General features: G+C 35.2%; 1 protein-coding gene across 1 annotated transcript in view; it reads left to right on the top strand.

The window, feature by feature from the left end:
• Window positions 1-22,768, top strand: part of LOC111063053 (irregular chiasm C-roughest protein-like) — a 175,241-nt gene that overhangs the window by 114,710 nt on the left and 37,763 nt on the right. The window contains exons 4-5 of the mRNA XM_039420521.1: window positions 3,755-4,093; window positions 14,380-14,637. Coding sequence (XP_039276455.1) covers window positions 3,755-4,093; window positions 14,380-14,637 — 597 coding nt within the window. The remainder of the gene's footprint in view (window positions 1-3,754; window positions 4,094-14,379; window positions 14,638-22,768) is intronic.

The following is a 22,768-nucleotide window of genomic DNA, read 5'->3' as shown; positions in this document are numbered from 1 at the left end:
CCTGCCTTCATGCAGGGGAAAGCTTACGCTTGATCTAAGCATTTCTCTGCGCTATTTCCGAGAGCGAGAACTTGAATCCCTCTCTTCGCCAGCCACAGTTTACCTTTCGGCTCAACTCCAGCCTTGCACATTGTTCGCTCACGCAAGTTCGCTCCCAAGCCCGGCGACTAAGTCAACTTCACGCCTTTATTATTCGCTTCTCCACTCAAGAATCCTCCGATAAAATTAATCCCGGACTGTTGGCTTCGCTTCTTAGGCGTCCGCCGCACAATTTCCTAGAGATTCTTGCGACAATATCATATGAACCCAAATATTTAGAGTAGGTTATTAGATGGTTTCTCACCTGTGATGAACGTCAACGTTTTTAAATGTGTCCAATAAATGCACAAAAGCATAACATCTACTTTTTACTTTCCTTGCCCTATTACCATAGGTAAGGAAAGTAGGTATAGCTTTCCGAAAAAAATTAAGGTACCCCAATTTCTAAATTTCTATACGTTTCAAGGTCCCCTGATTCCAAAAAAGTGGTTTTTGGGTATTGATCTGTATGTGTGTGTGTGTGTGTGTGTGTGTGTGTGTATGTGTGTGTGTATGAGTGTATGTGCGTCTACACGATATCTCATCTCCCAATTAACGGATGGCTTGAAATTTGGAACTTAAGGTCCTTACACTATAAGGATCCGACACGAACATTTTCGATTAAATGCAATTCAAGATGGCGGCTATGGCGAAAATGTTGTCAAAAACAGGGTTTTTCGCGATTTTCTCGAAAACGGCTCCAACGATTTTAATCAAATTCATACCTAGAAAAGTCATTGATAAGCTCTATCAACTGCCACAAGTCTCATATCTGTAAAAATTTCAGGAGCACTGCACCATCTATGCAAAGATTGATTTTAGATTCCCAGTTATTAGGCTTCAGATACAATTCAAACGAAAAATATCAAGTCGAAAAGATTGAGCATGAAAATCTCTACAATTGATGTTTAGTAACATTTTCACCTAAAATTGAAAATAAGCTCGAATTCGAGAAAATAAGATTATTCAATTGCAAACTGTTGGCAACTGTTGATTCTATTAAATCATTCACTTTGAAGAGATAGCAGACTTCGTGTGTCTGCAGCGCTATTGTCCTGTTACCAGCTGGCTCAGATCTTAGAAAAGTAGACTTGAGATGCGCGGGAACACTAGCGTCAGTTGATCAATTTTCATAATGGCAAGGAAAGTTGTGTGAGTGCACCACACCAGATTTTTAATTAATGATGAAGATGTATCCACAGTGAGTTGTCCAATAGTGGAATTCGATTGATTTGATTAGTAAATCAATAACCGTAAATCAATAAATACATAACTGGAAAACATCTACTTTTAAAATGATGATAAAGATGTATCCACAGTAACGTGTCCAATAGTGGAATTTGATTGATTTGATCAGAAACCTTTATTATGATCCACAATAAATATCCAGTCATCTATTCTAGAATAAGTAGAATGGTCAATTCTCTCACGTTAATGAAGTTCAGCCTCCAAGTAAAGCATTATTCTTTTCCTATTGTTGGTATTCTTTCTTCATAGCACACCAAGTACATAATTGCAAGTCTGAAGACCAAGAGAACTCTGCAAAATAATATTTGATCATTATTCATTCAGCAGTTTTGGTTCATTTCAGCTACGAGGTCATCTTTCCTTTATTTCTTTAACACGACAGCTAGATAATTATGATAGTAGTGCAGAGTTGAAATACGGTGATGGATCAGAAATGTCAGGATCAGAGAATTTATATTGTAAAAAGATTATGGGAATTAAGAAAATCAGATCCTAAAGTTATCCTCAAAGTTAAAAGATCCTAGAGAGAAATATTATAGTGATGGAGGAAGACGAGAAGTACCGTACTGTCTTTGAAAACGAATATGTTATCAACGGATTATGTGGTATGGATAAACCTCTAATGATTACATTGTTAGATTGGTTCTACATTAATTTTTTATCACAAGTGACAATGTATTGCCAGATCTTGCAAGACCCATTGCATACTATTGATAAATGACATGAACAAATAGCTTATCACTATTATGATGATGTATATTGTTAAACATCCATCAAATATTATTCCACTCTCTGAATATCCATACAGTGCAGCTACAGTGTTTTGGAGAATACAGGTCAATTGCCCATAAGTTACAAGTGGATACAATTTGATTGGTTACTGATAATTATAGTGCCATGACATTAGGTAAGTGTGTGTTGCAAGCTGAGCATGTTTGTGTCAGTTGTACACTCTGTTCCCTGTGCTCGACCTCTGTAAACGTCCGAATAGTTGTCATCCATCTTTGTCACTCTTCAGCTGCTTGCATCAAACGCCAAACCTCAAACAAAGCATCCGAGTCGAGTGGGCACATTGAACAAGATCTCCTGCCACAAGCCCTTTGCAGTATTACTGCTGCTGCTGCTGCTGCTGCATTCGAATTGGGCTCTACACTATCAACTTGAATTAGTTCTCGGAACTGAACTATACTTCATAGGAAATACGAGATTGATCGCGAACCAATGTATTGATTGGTGGATTAGACAACTTGTATTAGGGAATTTATAGAGCTTGGAATGAGGATATAATATGGAACAGGATGATAAGCTCTCGAGTATCCTTTAAACTTATCTCTATCTTTAAGATTATCGTTCAAGATCATCTTAGTATTCCTCAAAAAAACATGGATAATCAAACTAATTTTATGAATGAACCTCCATTTCATTGGGAAAATGGTATGGAACATATTTCTGTTATAAGATATGAGATTGATTACAAGCTATTGATAAGTATGATTAGGGGAATGAGAAACTTGGGTTAGGAACAAGTGTAGCTTGGATTAAGGATTATGTAGAGGTGTTGAGAAATATAAAATGATTAACCTATTCTAATTCAATTTCAGTATTCTTCAATCATTATTGCTACTTGAAAATACGAGATTGATCATAGACTACTGGAAATGATTGGGGGTTTGTAAAACATGACTTAGGGACTTTGAAGAACTTGGATAATATTTGAGATGTGAATTTAAGATGTCAATTACATTTCATTATTATTCAAAGATGTTTGATAGAAGATTAATCTAACACTTCTGATACGACAGTCACGCGACCAAATTAATTCTCTCTCTGCACCTATGCAGCGGGTTTTTGCATGTAGTGGACCTACGACGAATCCATAGCCTCTAACGTTGAGGTTTTCGACTGTACAGACGTATTGGTCATGTTAAACGTTATGCAACATCTACATATTGGACCATTGAAGGCCAATTTCGACAATCGCCAGTGTGTAGATGGGTGGTTTGCCAGCGCTTGCCTTCATTGGCCTTCATAAGGAATTGCACCTTTAACAAACTGCATGGGCCAGGTTGGGCCAACATGGGGCTGCGGCATTACGTTAGTGGCCAGCCTTATGTTTCTTTGTTTCTGTATCTTATCCATTTTTTATTCTTTTTCATTAATACATTAAGTGCATCATCAAATGATGGAGAGGGGAAAAAACATGTTTTAGGACTCAGGGGACCTTGAAACGTATAGAAAACTTGAAATTAGGGTACCTTAATTTTTTTGAAAAGCAATCCTTTTCTTAACTGTGGTAATCGGGCAAGGAAAGTAAAAATAAGGTAACCTTGTGCTATATAATTCTGTATCTATATAGAGGACAAATCAATATTGTGATATCTATATGGAGGATGAATACATAATTTTGGATCCTTTTTCTGTGTTACAGTTGCGCCGGAACGACCCCGCATCGAGTTCCGCGGCAGTCAACTGCAGCCAGGCTCTAACCTGACGGCAGGCGCGGGTGATAGGGCGGCCATCAAGTGCCTGAGCCGACACGGCAACCCGCCGCCGAGGCTTGAGTGGTACCTCGACAAGGAGCAGGTCACCTCAGCCAGTCGCAGCGAGTCGGTGCCGGAGACCGACAACCGGCGCACCTGGCTGACGACCAGTCTGCTGGACTTGCCGCTTGACAAGCACCACCACGACAACACGCTCTACTGTGTAGCCGTGCACGAGTCCTACCCGACCAAGTCGCAGTACGTCAAGGCGCGGCTCGATGTCACATGTCAGTAATTTTTATCTATATTCTCTATTTTAATCAGATTATTTAAAAAATGATCCCATACTACCCTTTTAAATACATCAAAATCAGTAAGAACAAAATTGTGACAAAGCAATTAAGATTAAAATGTGGTGTTATAGAAAGAGTGATAAGTTAATAAGAACAATATGAAAACTTGTATTACCCTTTTTTATTTAAAATATTCTTATTTGAAAGTTGAAAGTTGTACTACAAGTTTTCATATTGTTCTATTAATTTCTAAAAAGTATCCCATTCTAGTTAAGTGTTTTTGAAGAGTAAAAAGCTATATCTACCTTGGATCCACTATAAATGACCAATGGAACCATTCACAAGAGACAAAATGCCGAATTGAAAGGAGCCGAAGTGTGTTCATGAGGATGACTTCAATCTTTAAAAGTTGAGATCTGGGGTTGAATACCAAAGTTAGAATGTTGCGCTGCTATGTTTTTCGGTATTGTTGTATGGGGTTGAGTCATGGACACTAACAGAAGTTGCAACAGAAAGATTGGAGGCGTATGAGATGTGGCAGTATACGAGGATTTTGAGAGTTTCATGAATGGATCGTGTGACTAATGCCGAAATTCTTAGATGAATGCGGAAAGAAAGAGAGCTCCTAAATGATATAAAAGTAAGAAAGTTGCAATACTTGGGGCATATTATGAGAAACTCATAACACACTTCCATATTGCATGGAAGAGAAATGGGAAGGAGAGGAGTCGGCACAAGAAGAATTTCATGGCTGAAAAATTTGAGAACCTGGATCTCCATCAATACCGCAGAATTGTTTCAGGCAGCTGTGGATAGAGTGAAACTAGCGAGTAATGGTAGCCAACGTCTGGAAGCGGACAGGCACATGAAGAAGAAGACCCTTGAAAAACGTTCATGTATAAAATATATAAGAAAGGTAATATGGAATTATTTTCCAACTAACAATTCAAGAAGTCCTAATGAAACACGCTATTAGAAAATTTGATCAGATTATTCCTCTCCACCTACTATACAGAGTATAAGGGTATCGAAAAGAACGTCCAGGTCAATGTTTAGCTTTAGTTTAGGTCGCGATCGACCTCCATAGGTGTTTCATAACACAAACACATTATAAAAGGAGTGCCTCAATACTGCGAGATTTCAATTTGTCACTAGACACTAGACAAAAGTCAAGTTACTTTTGTCACTAGAGAAATTGAAATTTCTGCATCCAATGAACTAGACTTCTAAAACTAAAGTTCAATGATCTGGAAAAACCCCAAAAGGTTATGTTTAATTGGATTTTAAAATAAATAAATAAATGTTTATTTAAAAAAAAAACTAAAACTACAACATCAATTACACAAAATATTAGATAAATTACAATATAACATACATTATTTTAAAGGTAGAAAGGGAGGTAAGGGGGTTGAGACTTTTAAATGACAATAAGTTAATATTATTTAAAATGTGTTGATAATTTTATAAAATAAACATAATTCGCGAAAAATTTATATACTCGCAAATTTGAGATATCGCACTTTCGAATGTCACCCATTGTGAAGCATGGAAGTGAAGAGTAGTGAACAGAACAGTTGAGTAACAATAAATATTCAGTGCAATGACATTCAAATATGCTTTTATCATTGCCAGTTGATCACTGACATCGATTGACATTGAAAGTTGAACCGCGATTCACCACTAACTCGTTCTGTTCGGACCTTGAGAATGTATTCCAGCAGGTGACTATTCTGTAATAGAACAAAACATAATATGCTCATTATAAGAGTAAATTAATTTGAGAGATATGAGTAAGATTCTGTCAGATTTTGATTCTTTCGAATTTTTTTTTAATGTTTCACAACCGTAATTTTTATTGATCTGATACTGTTCTCATTAATGAATAAGGTAACAAGATCATTTCTTGAGTAAAAATACTGCTGATATTAATGATCATTCCGGAAAATTCGAGTGATGGACGGCTCAACTTCTACAGGAAACAAATCTGGTAATTGGACACGAAAATATAATTTTTCTATAGATACCTTGAAAAGTGACCATTTCTGCACTGATTGGAGGCCGCAAAGAATTACTTTTCCGCTCTAGTGCGCAAAGTATTACTTTGCGTACTCCAGATTTTCAGCATGAAACGCAAAATAGTTAGTAGGTTATATGGAGCACCAGTGCAGGAAATTAAGTTGGTAACACTGACTGTGGTATAGTGAGGTGAACGTTATAATGGCAGTGGAGAACAGCGTTGCCTATTTATTATGTGCCTTGATTATAGTCATTTCAAAGCTTACATAAGATAAACCCCCTTCAAGCAGTCAGATAAATTTCCAATTCGATTACTAATCATTATAATTTAATAATTATCATTCAATTTTAAATAAATTAAGGTTTTTATTAATAATAAAATTACACAGAAAAACATTAATTTGATGGATTTCAGGGAATTTTACCCATACTTACCCACTTTTCATATTCAATGGTAACTGTAGGAAAAATTCAATGTGAAATACGTGCGCAAAGTTCCTCAGCTGCACTCAAGAAACCATTCCGCCCTCGCCTACGGCTCGTGCGTAAACGTTTCCTTCGGTGCAGCAAACTGTCACTTTGCGCACTAGTTGCACAAATAACTATATTCACCACCCTCACAACTGTACAACAAAGTACAAAGAACAATGTCTGTCAGATAGTCAGATAGGTTGCTACATAATAATTATTATGGCTTCATCTTCCCAAAACGCTTCCAATAAAATTATTGCATAATCATAATCAGAAAATCACTTCATTTATATGGGCTACTTTTGTTCAAATTAAGAACAAGTATTTATATTGTTTTTATTGATTATAAAAAGATAATACAGTTCTTTGGTAACGAGAATAGAATAAATCTATTCTGTTCACTTAGACTACTTGAAAATTACATTCAAAGTCGAAACATGTTGAAAGAAATAAAATTGAGTTAAAAAAGAGGACTCTTAATTCTCATGTCAGATAATACGATATGTTTGCTCTTCCTCCAGTTAAATACCGTTGTTAGACGATGTATTTTCAGGAGGAATAAGTTGCCTGTAATTTTGTTGAATGGAGATTTCCGCTCTATTTCAATAGTCATGAATCAGTTTGTGGAGCATAGAGCTGTAATAATTACTGTTGGTTAGCTTCGAATGTTATAGTTCACGTCCCCTGGTTGAGATATGACCAGAATTACTGCATGCGGAGAAAATTACTTCGGAAAACTCAGAAAAAAACATTAACGGTATTGAGCTGCGAGGAGAATGATTGCGTCAAATTATTCTCTCGGGTGAGGGAAGATGATAAATCCTCTGAGCTGGAGCGAATTTCATTCTCTCTGCTTGTAAAATAGAGCAGGCAATTACAGGTGGGGCAGAGTGATTGCACTCACAAATTATTTTCATCTTCTTATTAAAGCTTTGACGTGTCACCTGTTACATAAACCATTAGCCTGTTCCCTGTTCGTTGCAGTGCAGAAGAAGTAGCAGCTGTGCCGAAAGGCCACTTTTTCCGCATTTCCATCGCACCAGCTCTCTCATGAAACGCATGGCAGAATATTTCGCCCCTGCGTTAATAAATTCCATTTCGCCGCAGTCTGTCGCTCACTTTTCAAAGTAGATCTTCCTCAATGGACCTCCAACCACCACATTAATGAACTTTATTGGATGAGAGTTCATGTAATGGCATTTATCCCTGCTAGCAGACAATTCGGAATCACATTTTCTATTTGCCATGGGAGCTTTAATTAGAATTCGAATGCAATAGAGCAATTAATACTATATTTCGATTTTTATAGCTTTTAAATTGAAGATAGGAGATTATATCACATAATAACATGAGTAATACAAATGTGCAATGTATTCCAATTCGTGAGTTATAAAAAATATATAATTGTCTATACACAGGTGTTATATTTATAGAGTGTTCTGGGTTGATGATTTGCTGATTTTTAAATTGTTTTGAATTGAAAATTTGAGTTTCTGAATTGTCTTTAGATTGGATAAATTGATTTTTGAATATTAAAATATGAGTTTCTGAATTGTCTTTAGATTCGATAACTATCTGATAATAATAACAATAATTATAATAATAATAATAATATCGAGTGACCTTGCTGGCTCAAATCTGGTGTCAGAGTTTTCAGGTCGCAACTGATCAATTTCAGGGCCTCTGACATGACCTAACGACTGCTTTTTAGGTAGCCGGGACCGACGGTTTAACGTGTCCATCCGAAACACGGGAGTGGCCCGACATAAATATCTTACCCGGGCCGGGATTTGAACCCGGGCCTCTGAATCATAAATTATCTAATATGAAAATAGCTATATTATATTATAATAATATAACTATCTGGTAAATTTTATTACTTTCATCAAGCCGCATAATTGTTGCTTGATCCGTGAAAACAATCGAGGAATGTGTCAAATCTCCGAACAACTAGAATAGGGGGATAGGATGGAAATGTAGAGCAATTTCTCATCAGGAAACATTCTATAACGCAAGTGAGTTAGTAAAATCTTCAAGAGAAGCGCCACATCATATTATATACTCTATAGCGCAGCTTTTTCACATTGTTATCATTTCAAAATAGTATTATTTCAACATTATTTCCAGTGGTAGTGGTGATACTTTTTCTTATTTATTTTCTGTACAGCCTCAAGGCATCCAAAGTTATCATTATCTCACTCTCCTTTCAGAATAGATATAGATTTGGATGAGGAAGACTGAAACTCAATCAGGAGAAAAATAATTTTAAGAGATGTAGGAAAGACGGCGATGGTGGGAGCAAGACTTCCTCCGAATCACAAAGCCCATATTATTTTCATTCCATTCTTGAGAGATTGGTTTTCATTTTACCATGGACCGAGTTTGGTGTAAGAGAACAGGGTGAAAAAACATGTCACAAGGGAATAGGGTTGGTCATCATGAATTCTTGCTTTTGCTTTTGCATTCACTGTAAGGAAAGAAAGCTGGGAGAGGGAGCTACCGAGATTTATCGTTCATAATGCATATGGCCCCGTTCAGAGGCATTTCTTTGTTTTCGAATTCACCAGAAAAATGGCTCCTCCAGCAACCAAGGTTTTTGCACGATATTACGGCTTCATCTTCCCAAACCCCAACCAATAACGTTTATTTTTACAATTGCTACTGAACAATATCATTGTGAAAACGAGATGGAGATTTGGTAAAAAATATACGCGCCTCAAATGAGTTATCTCACTCGTTATGATAGGTATTAGTTTCATATATACTCTTGTTATGAGCTGTTTTACAATAAAATCGTGAAATCCAGATGAAGCTGTACTACAGAATACACGACTCATGTGAGATATCTCACTCGTCATAATAGGTATTAGTATCATAATGTCCTTGTAACGATATATCACTATATCACTATGAAAAATGCTTCATTTCGTTCCATCCTCAACATATCTTCATGCTTACACAATTAAATAGAATCTGGTGTGGCGCACTCACACTTTTCAAAATTGATCACCTGACGCTAGTGTTCCCGCGCATCTCAAGTCTACTATTCAAAGATTTGAGCCAGCTGGTGACTGGGCAATAACGCTGGAGACACACATGAGGTCTGCTATCTCTTCATAGTGAATGATTTAATAGAATCAACAATAATATTAGCAATTGAATAATCACATTTTCTCGAATTTAAAGCTTATTTTCAATTTTAGGTGGAAATGTTACTGAACATTAATTGTAGAGATTTTCATGCTCAATCTACTCCACTTGATTTTTTTCTTTGTTTGAATTGTATCTGAAGCCTGATAATTGGGAATCTAAAATCGAACTTTGCATTGATGGGGCGGAGCTCCCGAAATTTTTACAGATATGAGACTTGTGGCAGTTGATAGAGCTTATCGATGACTATTTTGGGTATGAATTGATCAAAATCGTTGGAGCCATTTTAGAGAAAATCGCGAAAAACCCTGTTTTTGACAACGTTTCCGCCATTTTAGCCGCCATCTTGAATCGCATTTGATCGAAATTGTTCGTGTCGGATCCTTATAGTGTAAGGACCTTAAGTTCCGAATTTCAAGTCATTCCGTTAATTGGGAGATGAGATATCGTGTACACAGACGCACATACACTCATACACACACACACATACAGACCAATACCCAAAAATCATGTTCTTGGACTCAGGGGACCTTGAAACGTATAGAAAACATTAATTTAGGGTACCTTGAATTTTTTTGGGAAGCAATACTTCCCTTACCTATGGTAATAGGGCAAGGAAAGTAATGAAACGTATAGAAAACATGAAATTAGGGTACCTTAAATTTTTTTGGAAAGCAATACTTTCCTTACCTATGGTAATAGGGCAAGGAAAGTAAAAACTGCTCTTCTACGATAATTGGATTCTACAGCAAATATTAGGTTATATATTGTTACTTGTTAATGAGTGAAGATTATAATAATATGATGCTCAGGAATGGAATCTATATGAATCGTTGATCAACATCTGCTGTTGATTTTTTATAATTCTCGATAAAAGATTTATTATTTTTCAACAATAGCAAGCAATATTGGAGATGTTGTTTCAGAAGAAATTTCCCTGATGTTTAATGATAGTTAGTGTTTTCATTAGGCTGTTTTTTCAGAAAATTTGTCAAACTTTTTCAGAAAATTTGGTATTCAACAATAATTATTCATAGACTTATTAATATTTTTCCATGCACATTTTCATTATTCCATTTTATAAAATGTTATCCGTTACTTCTATTACACCCTTGCTTTTTTACAAACAAATGAAACAGGGTGCTCTTGAAACAAAATAATCTCCATGGTGGGCCAGTGTGTAGTCCAATATCCTATTATCTGATTGTACCTCATGTAGAGGGATAGATTCATATCAGGTTGCAATATCATTATCACAATAGCGTCATTAGTGTTCTGAGTAGGCACATTTCCATGAATACAGTAAATCCCATAACAATGATAACTATTTCATCTATGATTTCCTATTGTGGTTCAGCAGCGGTGAATCGCTTTGATTAGTGCCAATCACCATCAGCAAAAAATGTGGTTCCGGATGTAATAATGCAATGGCGGCGGCGGTGGATGATGGTCGTGTCAGAACGCATGTTGCATGCTGGTATTTATGGCCAGCTAACATGCAACGACATGATGCCCTAATCGCTTTCAGCGTTGCCACTAGCAATGCAATTTGCCTAGCCATATTTAGCGACGTGCTGGTGATGGCAAATCCTACTGCCTACATTGAAACTATCCGGAGGATTTCACGGCTCCAAGTAACTCGATTGCAGCCGAATTCGTGAATTAGATACCAAATTTATCATGTAATGGACTTGATCGTCGACGGCTAAACGCTAACGCTAATACTAACGCCCAGTGCGCCGGCTTTTATGGATATTACTGATTACTGCATTTGCCGAATTAATTTCGAATATTCAAATTAGCCTGTGGGAGACTGACTGCGATGATGCGACGAAAAAGAGAGAAACCCCAACCCACTGCTGCTCCCCATCACCCTCTGAACCTCCACCCTACCACCCGCGCCACCTCATAAACGTTGAAAATAATTCGAACGGTTTAGCCGCCGCTGCTATGATGATTGGCCATTTATTTTTAATCAACCGACCCTCTCATCATCTCTACTTGAATTGGCATCACTGTTGGAATTCACTCGATGAAGAACAGCTTCCCCCTTCCAAAATTGTGATTATTGAATAATAATATTGATAATAATTGAGTTTTGACACTGCTTACAAACTACAGATGCAAAACATCAACTTCATCGTGATTTGGTTTATTTTGAGTGAATTTTCATGATGTAAATTCTCCTGGATAGTCAGCAATGCCTTTGTCACTATTTTTCATCCGTTATGCTGAACAAAACTCCATCTGTAACTCAATTAATTCTATTTTAGGTGCCTTAATGAATGTACCATAATATTTGTGGAATGTGATCGAAAACGACACGGTATTGTCAGAACCACTGACTTATTAAAACAATTCGAGATACAATTTCGATGAAAAAGTAAGAAACAAAACTAGTATCTCAAATTATTTTAATAAATAAGTGGTTTTGACGGTATCAAGCCGTTCTCATTCAGTAACAAAGTTTGTTATTTCAATATAGCTACCATGATGCATCAGTATACAAAATTGCTTTCATTGATCGAAAATATGAACTTTCAATTCAACTCAATATAGTTGTTATTCAAGGTAGTTTCTATAGGTATTGTTCTGAGAGGAATATAATTTTTACGCATTCGATGTGGACGAAGATGAATTTATTGTGGAATCTATCCTTTTCCCAATCATCTCAAAACTGATAAGAGATATGTCAATTGGGAATGATCATGATTCCATGACACAACTATAAGAAAGATTAACAACATTAAAACATCACAGGTTTCATTTGAGTATATCAATAAATTGTATACAAGAGAGGGAGAACGTTTTGCTAAGAATTAACTTATATCTTCAGAAGATGATGACGAAGAAGAAGAAAAGAAGAAGAAGAAGAAGAAGAAGAAGAAGAAGAAGAAGAAGAAGAGAAGAAGAAGAAGAGAAGAAGAAGAAGAAGGAGAAGGGTCTATCAATAAATTGTATGAAAGGAAGAGAGACAGTTATGCTAAGAATTAACATATCTTCAGAAGATGATGACGAAGAAGAAGAAGAAGGAGAAGAGTCTAACTCTAGCTACCACTTACAGTTTCATTGTTTCGTTCATCTCTGTTCTATTCTATGACCACACTGTGATAATAATTAAGTTGGAAGCCCAGTGGGAAGACTCCATTTCATGTTACAAAAATGTGGGCTCGTCGCCCAACGCCACAATATTATCTACGGTTGAACAATGCAAGTATAAACAATCATATTGTTTGTGTTGATTCTAAGCTCGGGAGATTGTCGACTGAGGCGCACTTGCACTTGCGTGCGCTCATTGTCCCCAAGGAAATAATATCAAGAGACTCGCATGTAATGAATGTAAGGGGAAGGAAGGCAAAGATATACTTTCGGCTATCCTTTTGAATGCCGTCGTCATCATGAAACTTCCCTTTGAAACTCGTCCGCCCAACTTCTCTTTCCCTCCATTACATTAAAGTCCGGATAATCCTCTCTCACAATTCGCCATACAGTAGACGCGTGAGACCTGCGGTCTACCGACTCCAAGTTTTGCTGCCTGGACTCAGTCGCACCTCGATCATTGAGCTTATTCTAATCGTGGCACTATTTGTGAAACTTGTGTGCAGGAGAAATAAGTAGAGCTCAGAGCTTGTTTTAGGTCATTGCCATCCCTAAGTGTTCGGTGCCTATTACAATGTATCATCCAACTCATTGTTAATCCAATGGATCTTAGGCCTGGTTTTTGGGACACTCATCAAATTCAATGAACCATTGAACCGATAGATTCCATGATCCATTAGTTTTGATAAGTTTCTAGAAACAGAAACTGATATATAGCCTAATAACAACAATTGAGCATGATCTCAATAGACATCGATTAAAGAAAACTAATAGTTTCAGTAACAAGAATTTACCACTTTAATTTGGGAATGTTCAACTTTTTTTCTCTGTAGAATATTCTCTTTTTAGATGAAACTGCTTGCAGTATAGAGGATTGTTCGACTTCATCTCAATTTACTGAGAACAGAAAGTGTCTTCTCTGTGAAGAAAAATGTATCTGAAAATAGATTGAAATGATAAGAGGGAATGAGCATGTAAGTAGAGTGGCAGAAAGCAGGGTATCGAAAAGTATGCCTTATTATAACCCAGAATGCAAGCGGGACTGAGAGCTTGCAAGAAAAATATGGATTGATATAAGTTTTAGAATAATGATGCCCAAACTTTGAAAAAAGTGAAAGTCTCACTGATATTCCCCATTACAGGATAAGTCGAAGAAGTTCATCCGCAGTATTGAGATTACTACCTACGGGATCATAAATAAAATTTGAGGGAATTGTTTTGATGTCAGCTACAAGTGTTACAAACTGGGCAGTCAGCACCATATAGTGTTTACTAGTATTCATTTACTACCTACGGGATCAGAAATAAAAATTTAGGGAATTGTTTTGATGTCAGCTAAAAGTGTTACAAACTGGGCAGTCACCACCATATAGTGTTCACTAGTATACATTCACTTGGCTCATATTCAATTCCACAAGTACTACTGAACTGATAATGTAACTACTCTTGTATTTTCAGTAGTTTGTAACATTTTTTCAAACTTCTTAAATTATTATTATCTTCACTATTTCCTGATGATAATGTTGAAATTTCCCTATTTCCAGATCCGCCAGATGTGAAACTAATCGGAGTTCCTGAGACGGACGTGGAGGAGGGTGATACGGTTGTACTGAAGTGCGAAACAGATGCAAATCCTGTTGCTTCTGTTGTGTGGCGAAGAGCAGGAAGCCTGGATGTGGCGAGTCTTGAGGAGAGCCTCCAGTTCAGACCCATCACGAGGAAAGATTCTGGTACTTACACGTGCCAGGCCCGCAATGTCCTCGGATCGAGTGAACCAATGACTGTGCAACTCGATGTTAAATGTGAGTAGTATAACTCTATTCTATACTATCAATTCTCCTTGATTTTTATTTTGAATCTGTGATTAGAGAGTTATTTGGAGTGATTTTGAGAATATTCCTATAGATGGATTTTTCGTTCTAGCAGAGGAAATTCTACACTCCTAGAAATAAGCTTATAGATTGTTTATTCTATGGTTCTAGTCAGTAGAAATGATAAGAACACGTTGCTGATAGCTTCCAGTTTCCAAAGTCTTGAAGCCGTGATTTACGAATCCTGGTACATATATTAATATTGTTGATTCTAATATAATGGTCAATTCCATCTCAAATAAATTTCATTCATCAAAAGAATAAGCTGAAATTTTGTAATAAATTGTTAAATTGTTTATTTCCACAAAGAATATTTATTTATTTATTTATTTGAAAATTTACATATTTGAGGGCACCAGGAACTGAATCCCATTATTGCCCTCATAACACACATTGAGCATAATACAATTTGAAAATACAATACATTAAAATGAAAATAGAATAACTTAACTAATATACTATTGAGTTTTAGAGAAAACAAAATACAACAAAAAATAATAGAAAACCTTGCAAATATGAAACTTATAGTATAACAGATAAAAGAAGAAGAACTAAGTATGTAACTAATACTGAAAAATTCAAGAAGAAAAGAAAAAAGAAATAAAGAAAAGAGAATTATGGAAACTTTGCAAATATGAATCTTACTAAAGAAAATACTTGTAATTATTGTCGAATACTATCTATAAAATTTGAAATCTATGTCGAATCACAACGAATATCACTCTTTTTCAAAATTTTATCAGATTTCGTGTGAGATAATGGAAAAATAATGGGAGTTGTTGTTTAACATTGAAATTTCATCAGAATTTCAACTTTTAATGGAGTTTGAGAATGAAACTTCAGCTTTCGATGAAATTTGAGAATGTTCGAATGAATGGGATAGTTTGAGAATGAATGTCACCTATGCTAAATATCGATTACGAGATTCGAAATCGTATTCAATGGTTCGGAAAACACCTAAAACTGTAGCTACATTACTCTCGTAGCGCGCATTACTCTTATACAAACATTAATTTGAATCTATTTATTTTTTCAAGTGACTAGCTGCGACATATTTTTGTATTAGTGGAGAAAACCCGGTTGAGATGATCCTAATATTTTGCGCCAACCCTCATCAAGAGAAGTATATCCGTTCTTTAGCGGAGAGGAAATGATAAATCGGCCACAGGAGCTCAACAGTTAAGCGAAAAGAACGAAGATGAGGTTCTAAGTCGCAGATGCATGTTCCGGTGCATTAGCGCGGCTCACTTGGGAATGAATAGAATAATTATTTTTGCGGTCGTCAGCATGAATTCGCACTGATTTTGTCCTCCATTTCTAATTAAAAACTTTGGATGACATGGTCGAAAACAGAACGCACGGTGAACAGAGCAAAAGTAGCAGCAGCAGCATCCGACTCACTTCTCTTGAAACTCATTAAAGTTTTGTAATTTCTTATAACGCTGAAGTGCGCGGTCTCTCTGTTCTGCTAAGTGCTGCTTGCGCTCGTTAATCATTTGATACAGTATTCTTAGTAGTGCACAACTCACTTCAAAAACCAACTGGTGCCTCGAGTCAAAAAAATGCCGCTCACAAATTTCAGTTTCCCTCTGTGGGTAGAAAGCGAAAAGAGCTGCCACTTAGTGGTATAGTTGTGCCTACTTAAAAGATCTCGACTCTTTTAGCTTCTATAGTCTAATTACAATGAGGGATGAATTATGCAGCCAATTCACAATATCATGCATGAATGTAATTTGGAGGGGAATTTCATTCACTATCAATGGCACAGATGGATAGTCTATCGACCACAATGGAAGTTACTATGGTTGGGAATCATGAGGTAGTTTAAGAAATTACTGAAACGTTTGATGATTACTGACCAATGGTGGCTTCTTCATTCCTCTATCCAGAATTATCTAGTGACTGAATGAAAACGACTTTTTATTGTCAAAACAAGCAATCTAGTAAGGTCAAATGACTCACTCCAAAGCTAGTTTATTTCTCAAGAAGGAATCTTTAATATTGAATATTATTTCAATGTTTGATATCCTTCAACACAATAGTCAATGGTCAAACACTATAGCAATTATGGACCGTTTAGTGATTGGGTTTATTCCTAGATAGAACTATCACGAATTAGGGATCTCAATGAGAGGCTGCTCAACCACAAGATGAAATATTTATTGTTATTCACTTAATATTGACTTATTATCATCAAATATATTATACCATAGGATAATCATGAAATGAATTGGTGAAAAAAAATCTCTCAGCAACACTGAACTTTTGAATAGAATTCATTGAGCTTTTCTAGTTTAGTCGTTAATGGAATGAATATACCCTTTTTGCATTCTTATCGTGTACTATAAGAACAAAATCTGGTGTGGTACACTCACACAACTTTCCTTGCTCATTGATCTATAAGCCTCATTAACGAGGATAATTTAGGGAATAACATTATGCCGATTGGCGGCTAAATAATTAAAACTACGATTATACTATTGTGATTGTGTTCAGAGTACATTTTCCTTTGTTTGAATAATTATGAAATTTGAGGATTTCTTAAAAGTTGTCAAAACAGCTGTTCTACAAATAAAATATCGACATGTGTTCTTTTGAATAAACTGCTCTACCTACCTACCTCATGCACGAGAAAGAGGTTACAAAGTAAATTTCTCAAGGATGGGGTGGACCCCCTGTTGATTTCTCAGGGAAGAGATTCATGCCAGTTAATAGAGCTGATATATATACGATATATATACTATATAATATAACTATACAGGGTATGAATTTGAAAAAAATCGGTCGAGTCATTTTTGAGAAAATCGTGATAGATATTTAACAAAATTCATTCTTCTCAGGAATATTACGGAGCTCCTTCAAATTTTCCCAGAAATGGGACTCATGTCAGTTGATAGGGCTTATAAATAGCTATCTAGGGTATAAATTTGAAGAGAATCGTTAGAGCCGTTTTCGAGAAAACCGTGAAAAACATGGTTTTTTAGCCATTATCCGCCATTTTAAATTGAATTTTATTGAATTTCTTATTGTCGGATCCTCATGGTATAAGGACCTTAAGTTTAAAATTTCAAGTCAATCGGTTAATCAGGAATGGACTTATCGTGTTCACACACACACACACACACAACACACACACACACACACACACACACACACACACACACACACACACACACACACACACACACACACACACACACACACACACACACACACACACACACACACACACACACACACACACCCAAAAATCATGTTTTTGGACTCAGGGGACCTTGAAACATATAGAAAACATGGAATTAGGGTACCTTAGATTTTTTTGAAAGCAATACTTTCCTTACCTATGGTAATAGGGCAAGGAAAGTAATAACTTGAAACTGATATGATGAGTGACTGAATTAATAGACCACGCCTTAAAAATCAAAGAGTTCTCTGATCGGTCAATAGGTTGATTGGTCGCCATTCTATCTTTACAGCTCACTACCATTGGGAAGCAAGCAGCTTGAAAATGTCACGTGCAAGACATTGACCAATGAGACGGCTTGTTGAATTTGGGGCATGGCTTACATAAACATAGCCATTCCTATATTTGTCCTGAGTTAGCTCTACCTTTCTCAGCTAAAATGTTTTTTCTGAAATTCTCGAAATGAACAAAACAGTATATTCTTTCATAATTATGATTCCCTATATTCTAAAATCAGAAGCATAACTTATTTGATTTATTGGATGAGGTTTAAGAATACCGTAATTATTCATTATTCACCATGAAATTTAGATACTGGTCTCACAACCACAATTTTTTCTGGTGGATAATTTTAATTTAATTGAGATTTATGATAAAGGTTTCTCAACAATCAAGTCTTACTAGTTTGAGCCCCAGTGCAAAGTGCCACTTGCTTTGTTGAAGTTTATTGCTACTATAATCACAATTTCACTCCATCTAATCATTCTATTCAATAATCACTCAACTAAAAGCATTTTTCTTTCAAGTCACGAGATAACTCCACCATTCATTTCAGATTATTCTACATCCTCACCCAACGTGACTTAAAAAAAAACAAATAAGACTTGTAAGTGTACATACAGGAACGCGAACTTTTGGTTTCGGCAAAATTCACATGTGAATGTGGTTACAGATCAATATACTTGGGACTCTAGAGCTTACATATTTAGAAAATAATTATGGAACGAATCATTGAGTGAAAGAGGGAATTGGTGAAAACTTCAGTTAGCCTGTTTTGCCTAGGTGTCGTGTGGTGTAGAATCGATCGCGTGTATTTTCAGTGAATCTTTATTTCGATACACGTGGCCAGATGAAATCCAACAGCAGAACGTGTTATCACTGGTAGTTACTTATAATATATGAGGGTGAATATCAAACTCTCCGGATATTCAATTTGGAAGCATGTAATCGAGTAATTTCCAGGCCAAAAATGGAAGCGCGTCGTATCCCTTGGAGAAAAAGTTTCCGCCCTTAAGCGTTGAACGGAACTCGGTTTTTCACTAGGGCAGACATTATCATCTTTTTCGTATGTGGGTTATGGAAGTACCAGAACCCCTCCTCCTACCCTCCCATCCTCTTCCACATTCCCTCCTCTTCGACACCAAGAATTTGGTTGATTATATAAGTTAGAGCATGTAAAATTTTAATTCAGAGTGTTAGAGAGTGATTTTATGAATATATTCATATAATCTTGAATTTACTTACTGTGTTATCTACTGTAATGGTGTTCAGTATGGACAACATAATAATTATATTGAGTTTATTTCATTACGAAACAATTCTGTGATATCGCTGACAACAGCCTTCCTTTCAAATAAATTATTTAACTATAGACACATATACTATTATAATTATTAAACTCATAGATTCATAGACACATGAGACAGATAATTCACAGTCTTAAATGTTGTTTTAATGATTCACTTTGTTCATTTGAGATATTTCACTTGAGAAATCATAATTATATTCTTCGTGATTTCGTGCAACATCAGCAACTGGATTGATTTTTCACCGAAACCCATGAAAATCCCGAAAGTGAATCATAGTACTGTACGATAGTGCGCCATCTTCCATGACTTTGGTCATCTTCACCGATCTGTGACATCAGAAAATGTTGCAATTCGTTCAGGTGAACTATCTCTGTGTTGGTGCTATCTAGACAAGATAATTCCTGTATTCTGCCCTAGCAAAATACGTTAGTTGAAACTTGATGTTACACCGTGAAAAGTACACTTGACCCTTCGCTGCTCCTTCTATGAATTAATGTTGTGAAGTCATAGTTGATGCATTCTTTATTAGCCTCATGAAGTTCAAAAGAATAATCATAGCAATGAATAATAGGGTAAATTATTCCATTATTCCGAGAAAAGAGAAACTAGAGAGAGAAAGATGAATTCATAGAGGATGGGTTCAAAATAACTCATTAGTAAACATCGCGTACTTCTAATTATAGAAGCATCTTCAAATTTCTTCTTTTTCTGTACCTGAGAGAACCCATTTAAATGCTAATCTCCAACTCAATAAACATACCCGAACTTCAATTGTGATTCAGTGGGATGCTTTTAAGCCTACATCCAGCTCTCAAAAAAGTGATTAAACGAGCCAGAGTTACAGCCCGTGTTGTAATCCATACCATATACAGTGTATTTATTTATCGAGAATGTATGAGTATTTTTATTTTTTAATGGTATTGTATTTGACATGTTTTATGGTTGAGGCAGTTAGAAAACTTTCAAGTGAGCTTCAAACGTACAAACTAACTATATTTATCATACCAAGAATATAAAAACATTCTCCTGTACCAATTTATTCCTCATTCACTTAAACATTTCTTCAATTGAAAAATGCAAATTCTCTTGTTAGGTTCCTTCTTGTCAGAATTCAATTGCAAATTAATAGAGACAAATTCTTTATCACATATCAATCAATTTCAACAGTGCCTCACTGTGCTGAATCGCCTCTTGTTAGAATTATCTTGAAATTTTATTTTTAATGGTATTGTATTTGACATGTTTTATGGTTGAGGCAGTTAGAAAACTTTCAAGTGAGCTTCAAACGTACAAACTAACTATATTTATCATACCAAGAATATAAAAACATTCTCCTGTACCAATTTATTCCTCATTCACTTAAACATTTCTTCAATTGACAAATGCAAATTCTCTTGTTAGGTTCCTTCTTGTCAGAATTCAATTGCAAATTAATAGAGACAAATTCTTTATCAAATATCAATCAATTTCAACAGTGCCTCACTGTGTTGAATGTGTTTTAATGATTCACAGTTTTAATGATTCACAGTTTTAATGATTCACAGTTTTAATGATTCACAGTTTTAATGATTCACAGTTTTAATGATTCACAGTTTTAATGATTCACAGTTTTAATGATTCACAGTTTTAATGATTCACAGTTTTAATGATTCACAGTTTTAATGATTCACAGTTTTAATGATTCACAGTTTTAATGATTCACAGTTTTAATGATTCACAGTTTTAATGATTCACAGTTTTAATGATTCACAGTTTTAATGATTCACAGTTTTAATGATTCACAGTTTTAATGATTCACAGTTTTAATGATTCACAGTTTTAATGATTCACAGTTTTAATGATTCACAGTTTTAATGATTCACAGTTTTAATGATTCACAGTTTTAATGATTCACAGTTTTAATGATTCACAGTTTTAATGATTCACAGTTTTAATGATTCACAGTTTTAATGATTCACAGTTTTAATGATTCACAGTTTTAATGATTCACAGTTTTAATGATTCACAGTTTTAATGATTCACAGTTTTAATGATTCACAGTTTTAATGATTCACAGTTTTAATGATTCACAGTTTTAATGATTCACAGTTTTAATGATTCACAGTTTTAATGATTCACAGTTTTAATGATTCACAGTTTTAATGATTCACAGTTTTAATGATTCACAGTTTTAATGATTCACAGTTTTAATGATTCACAGTTTTAATGATTCACAGTTTTAATGATTCACAGTTTTAATGATTCACAGTTTTAATGATTCACAGTTTTAATGATTCACAGTTTTAATGATTCACAGTTTTAATGATTCACAGTTTTAATGATTCACAGTTTTAATGATTCACAGTTTTAATGATTCACAGTTTTAATGATTCACAGTTTTAATGATTCACAGTTTTAATGATTCACAGTTTTAATGATTCACAGTTTTAATGATTCACAGTTTTAATGATTCACAGTTTTAATGATTCACAGTTTTAATGATTCACAGTTTTAATGATTCACAGTTTTAATGATTCACAGTTTTAATGATTCACAGTTTTAATGATTCACAGTTTTAATGATTCACAGTTTTAATGATTCACAGTTTTAATGATTCACAGTTTTAATGATTCACAGTTTTAATGATTCACAGTTTTAATGATTCACAGTTTTAATGATTCACAGTTTTAATGATTCACAGTTTTAATGATTCACAGTTTTAATGATTCACAGTTTTAATGATTCACAGTTTTAATGATTCACAGTTTTAATGATTCCATTATTCCGAGAAAAGAGAAACTAGAGAGAGAAAGATGAATTCATAGAGGATGGGTTCAAAATAACTCATTAGTAAACATCGCGTACTTCTAATTATAGAAGCATCTTCAAATTTCTTCTTTTTCTGTACCTGAAAGAACCCATTTAAATGCTAATTTCCAACTCAATAAACATACCCGAACTTCAATTGTGATTCAGTGGGATGCTTTTAGACCTACATCCAGCTCTCCAAAAAAAGTGATTAAACGAGCCAGAGTTACAGCCCGTGTTGTAATCCGTACCATATACAGTGTATTATTTATCGAGAATGTATGAGTATTTTTATTTTTTAATGGTATTGTATTTGACATGTTTTATGGTTGAGGCAGTTAGAAAACTTTCAAGTGAGCTTCAAACGTACAAACTAACTATATTTATCATACCAAGAATATAAAAACATTCTCCTGTACCAATTTATTCCTCATTCACTTAAACATTTCTTCAATTGAAAAATGCAAATTCTCTTGTTAGGTTCCTTCTTGTCAGAATTCTC

This window comes from Nilaparvata lugens, chromosome 2, assembly GCF_014356525.2.
Source record: "Nilaparvata lugens isolate BPH chromosome 2, ASM1435652v1, whole genome shotgun sequence".
NCBI lineage: Eukaryota > Metazoa > Arthropoda > Insecta > Hemiptera > Delphacidae > Nilaparvata > Nilaparvata lugens.
This window is presented reverse-complemented; position numbering and strand designations above follow the sequence as displayed.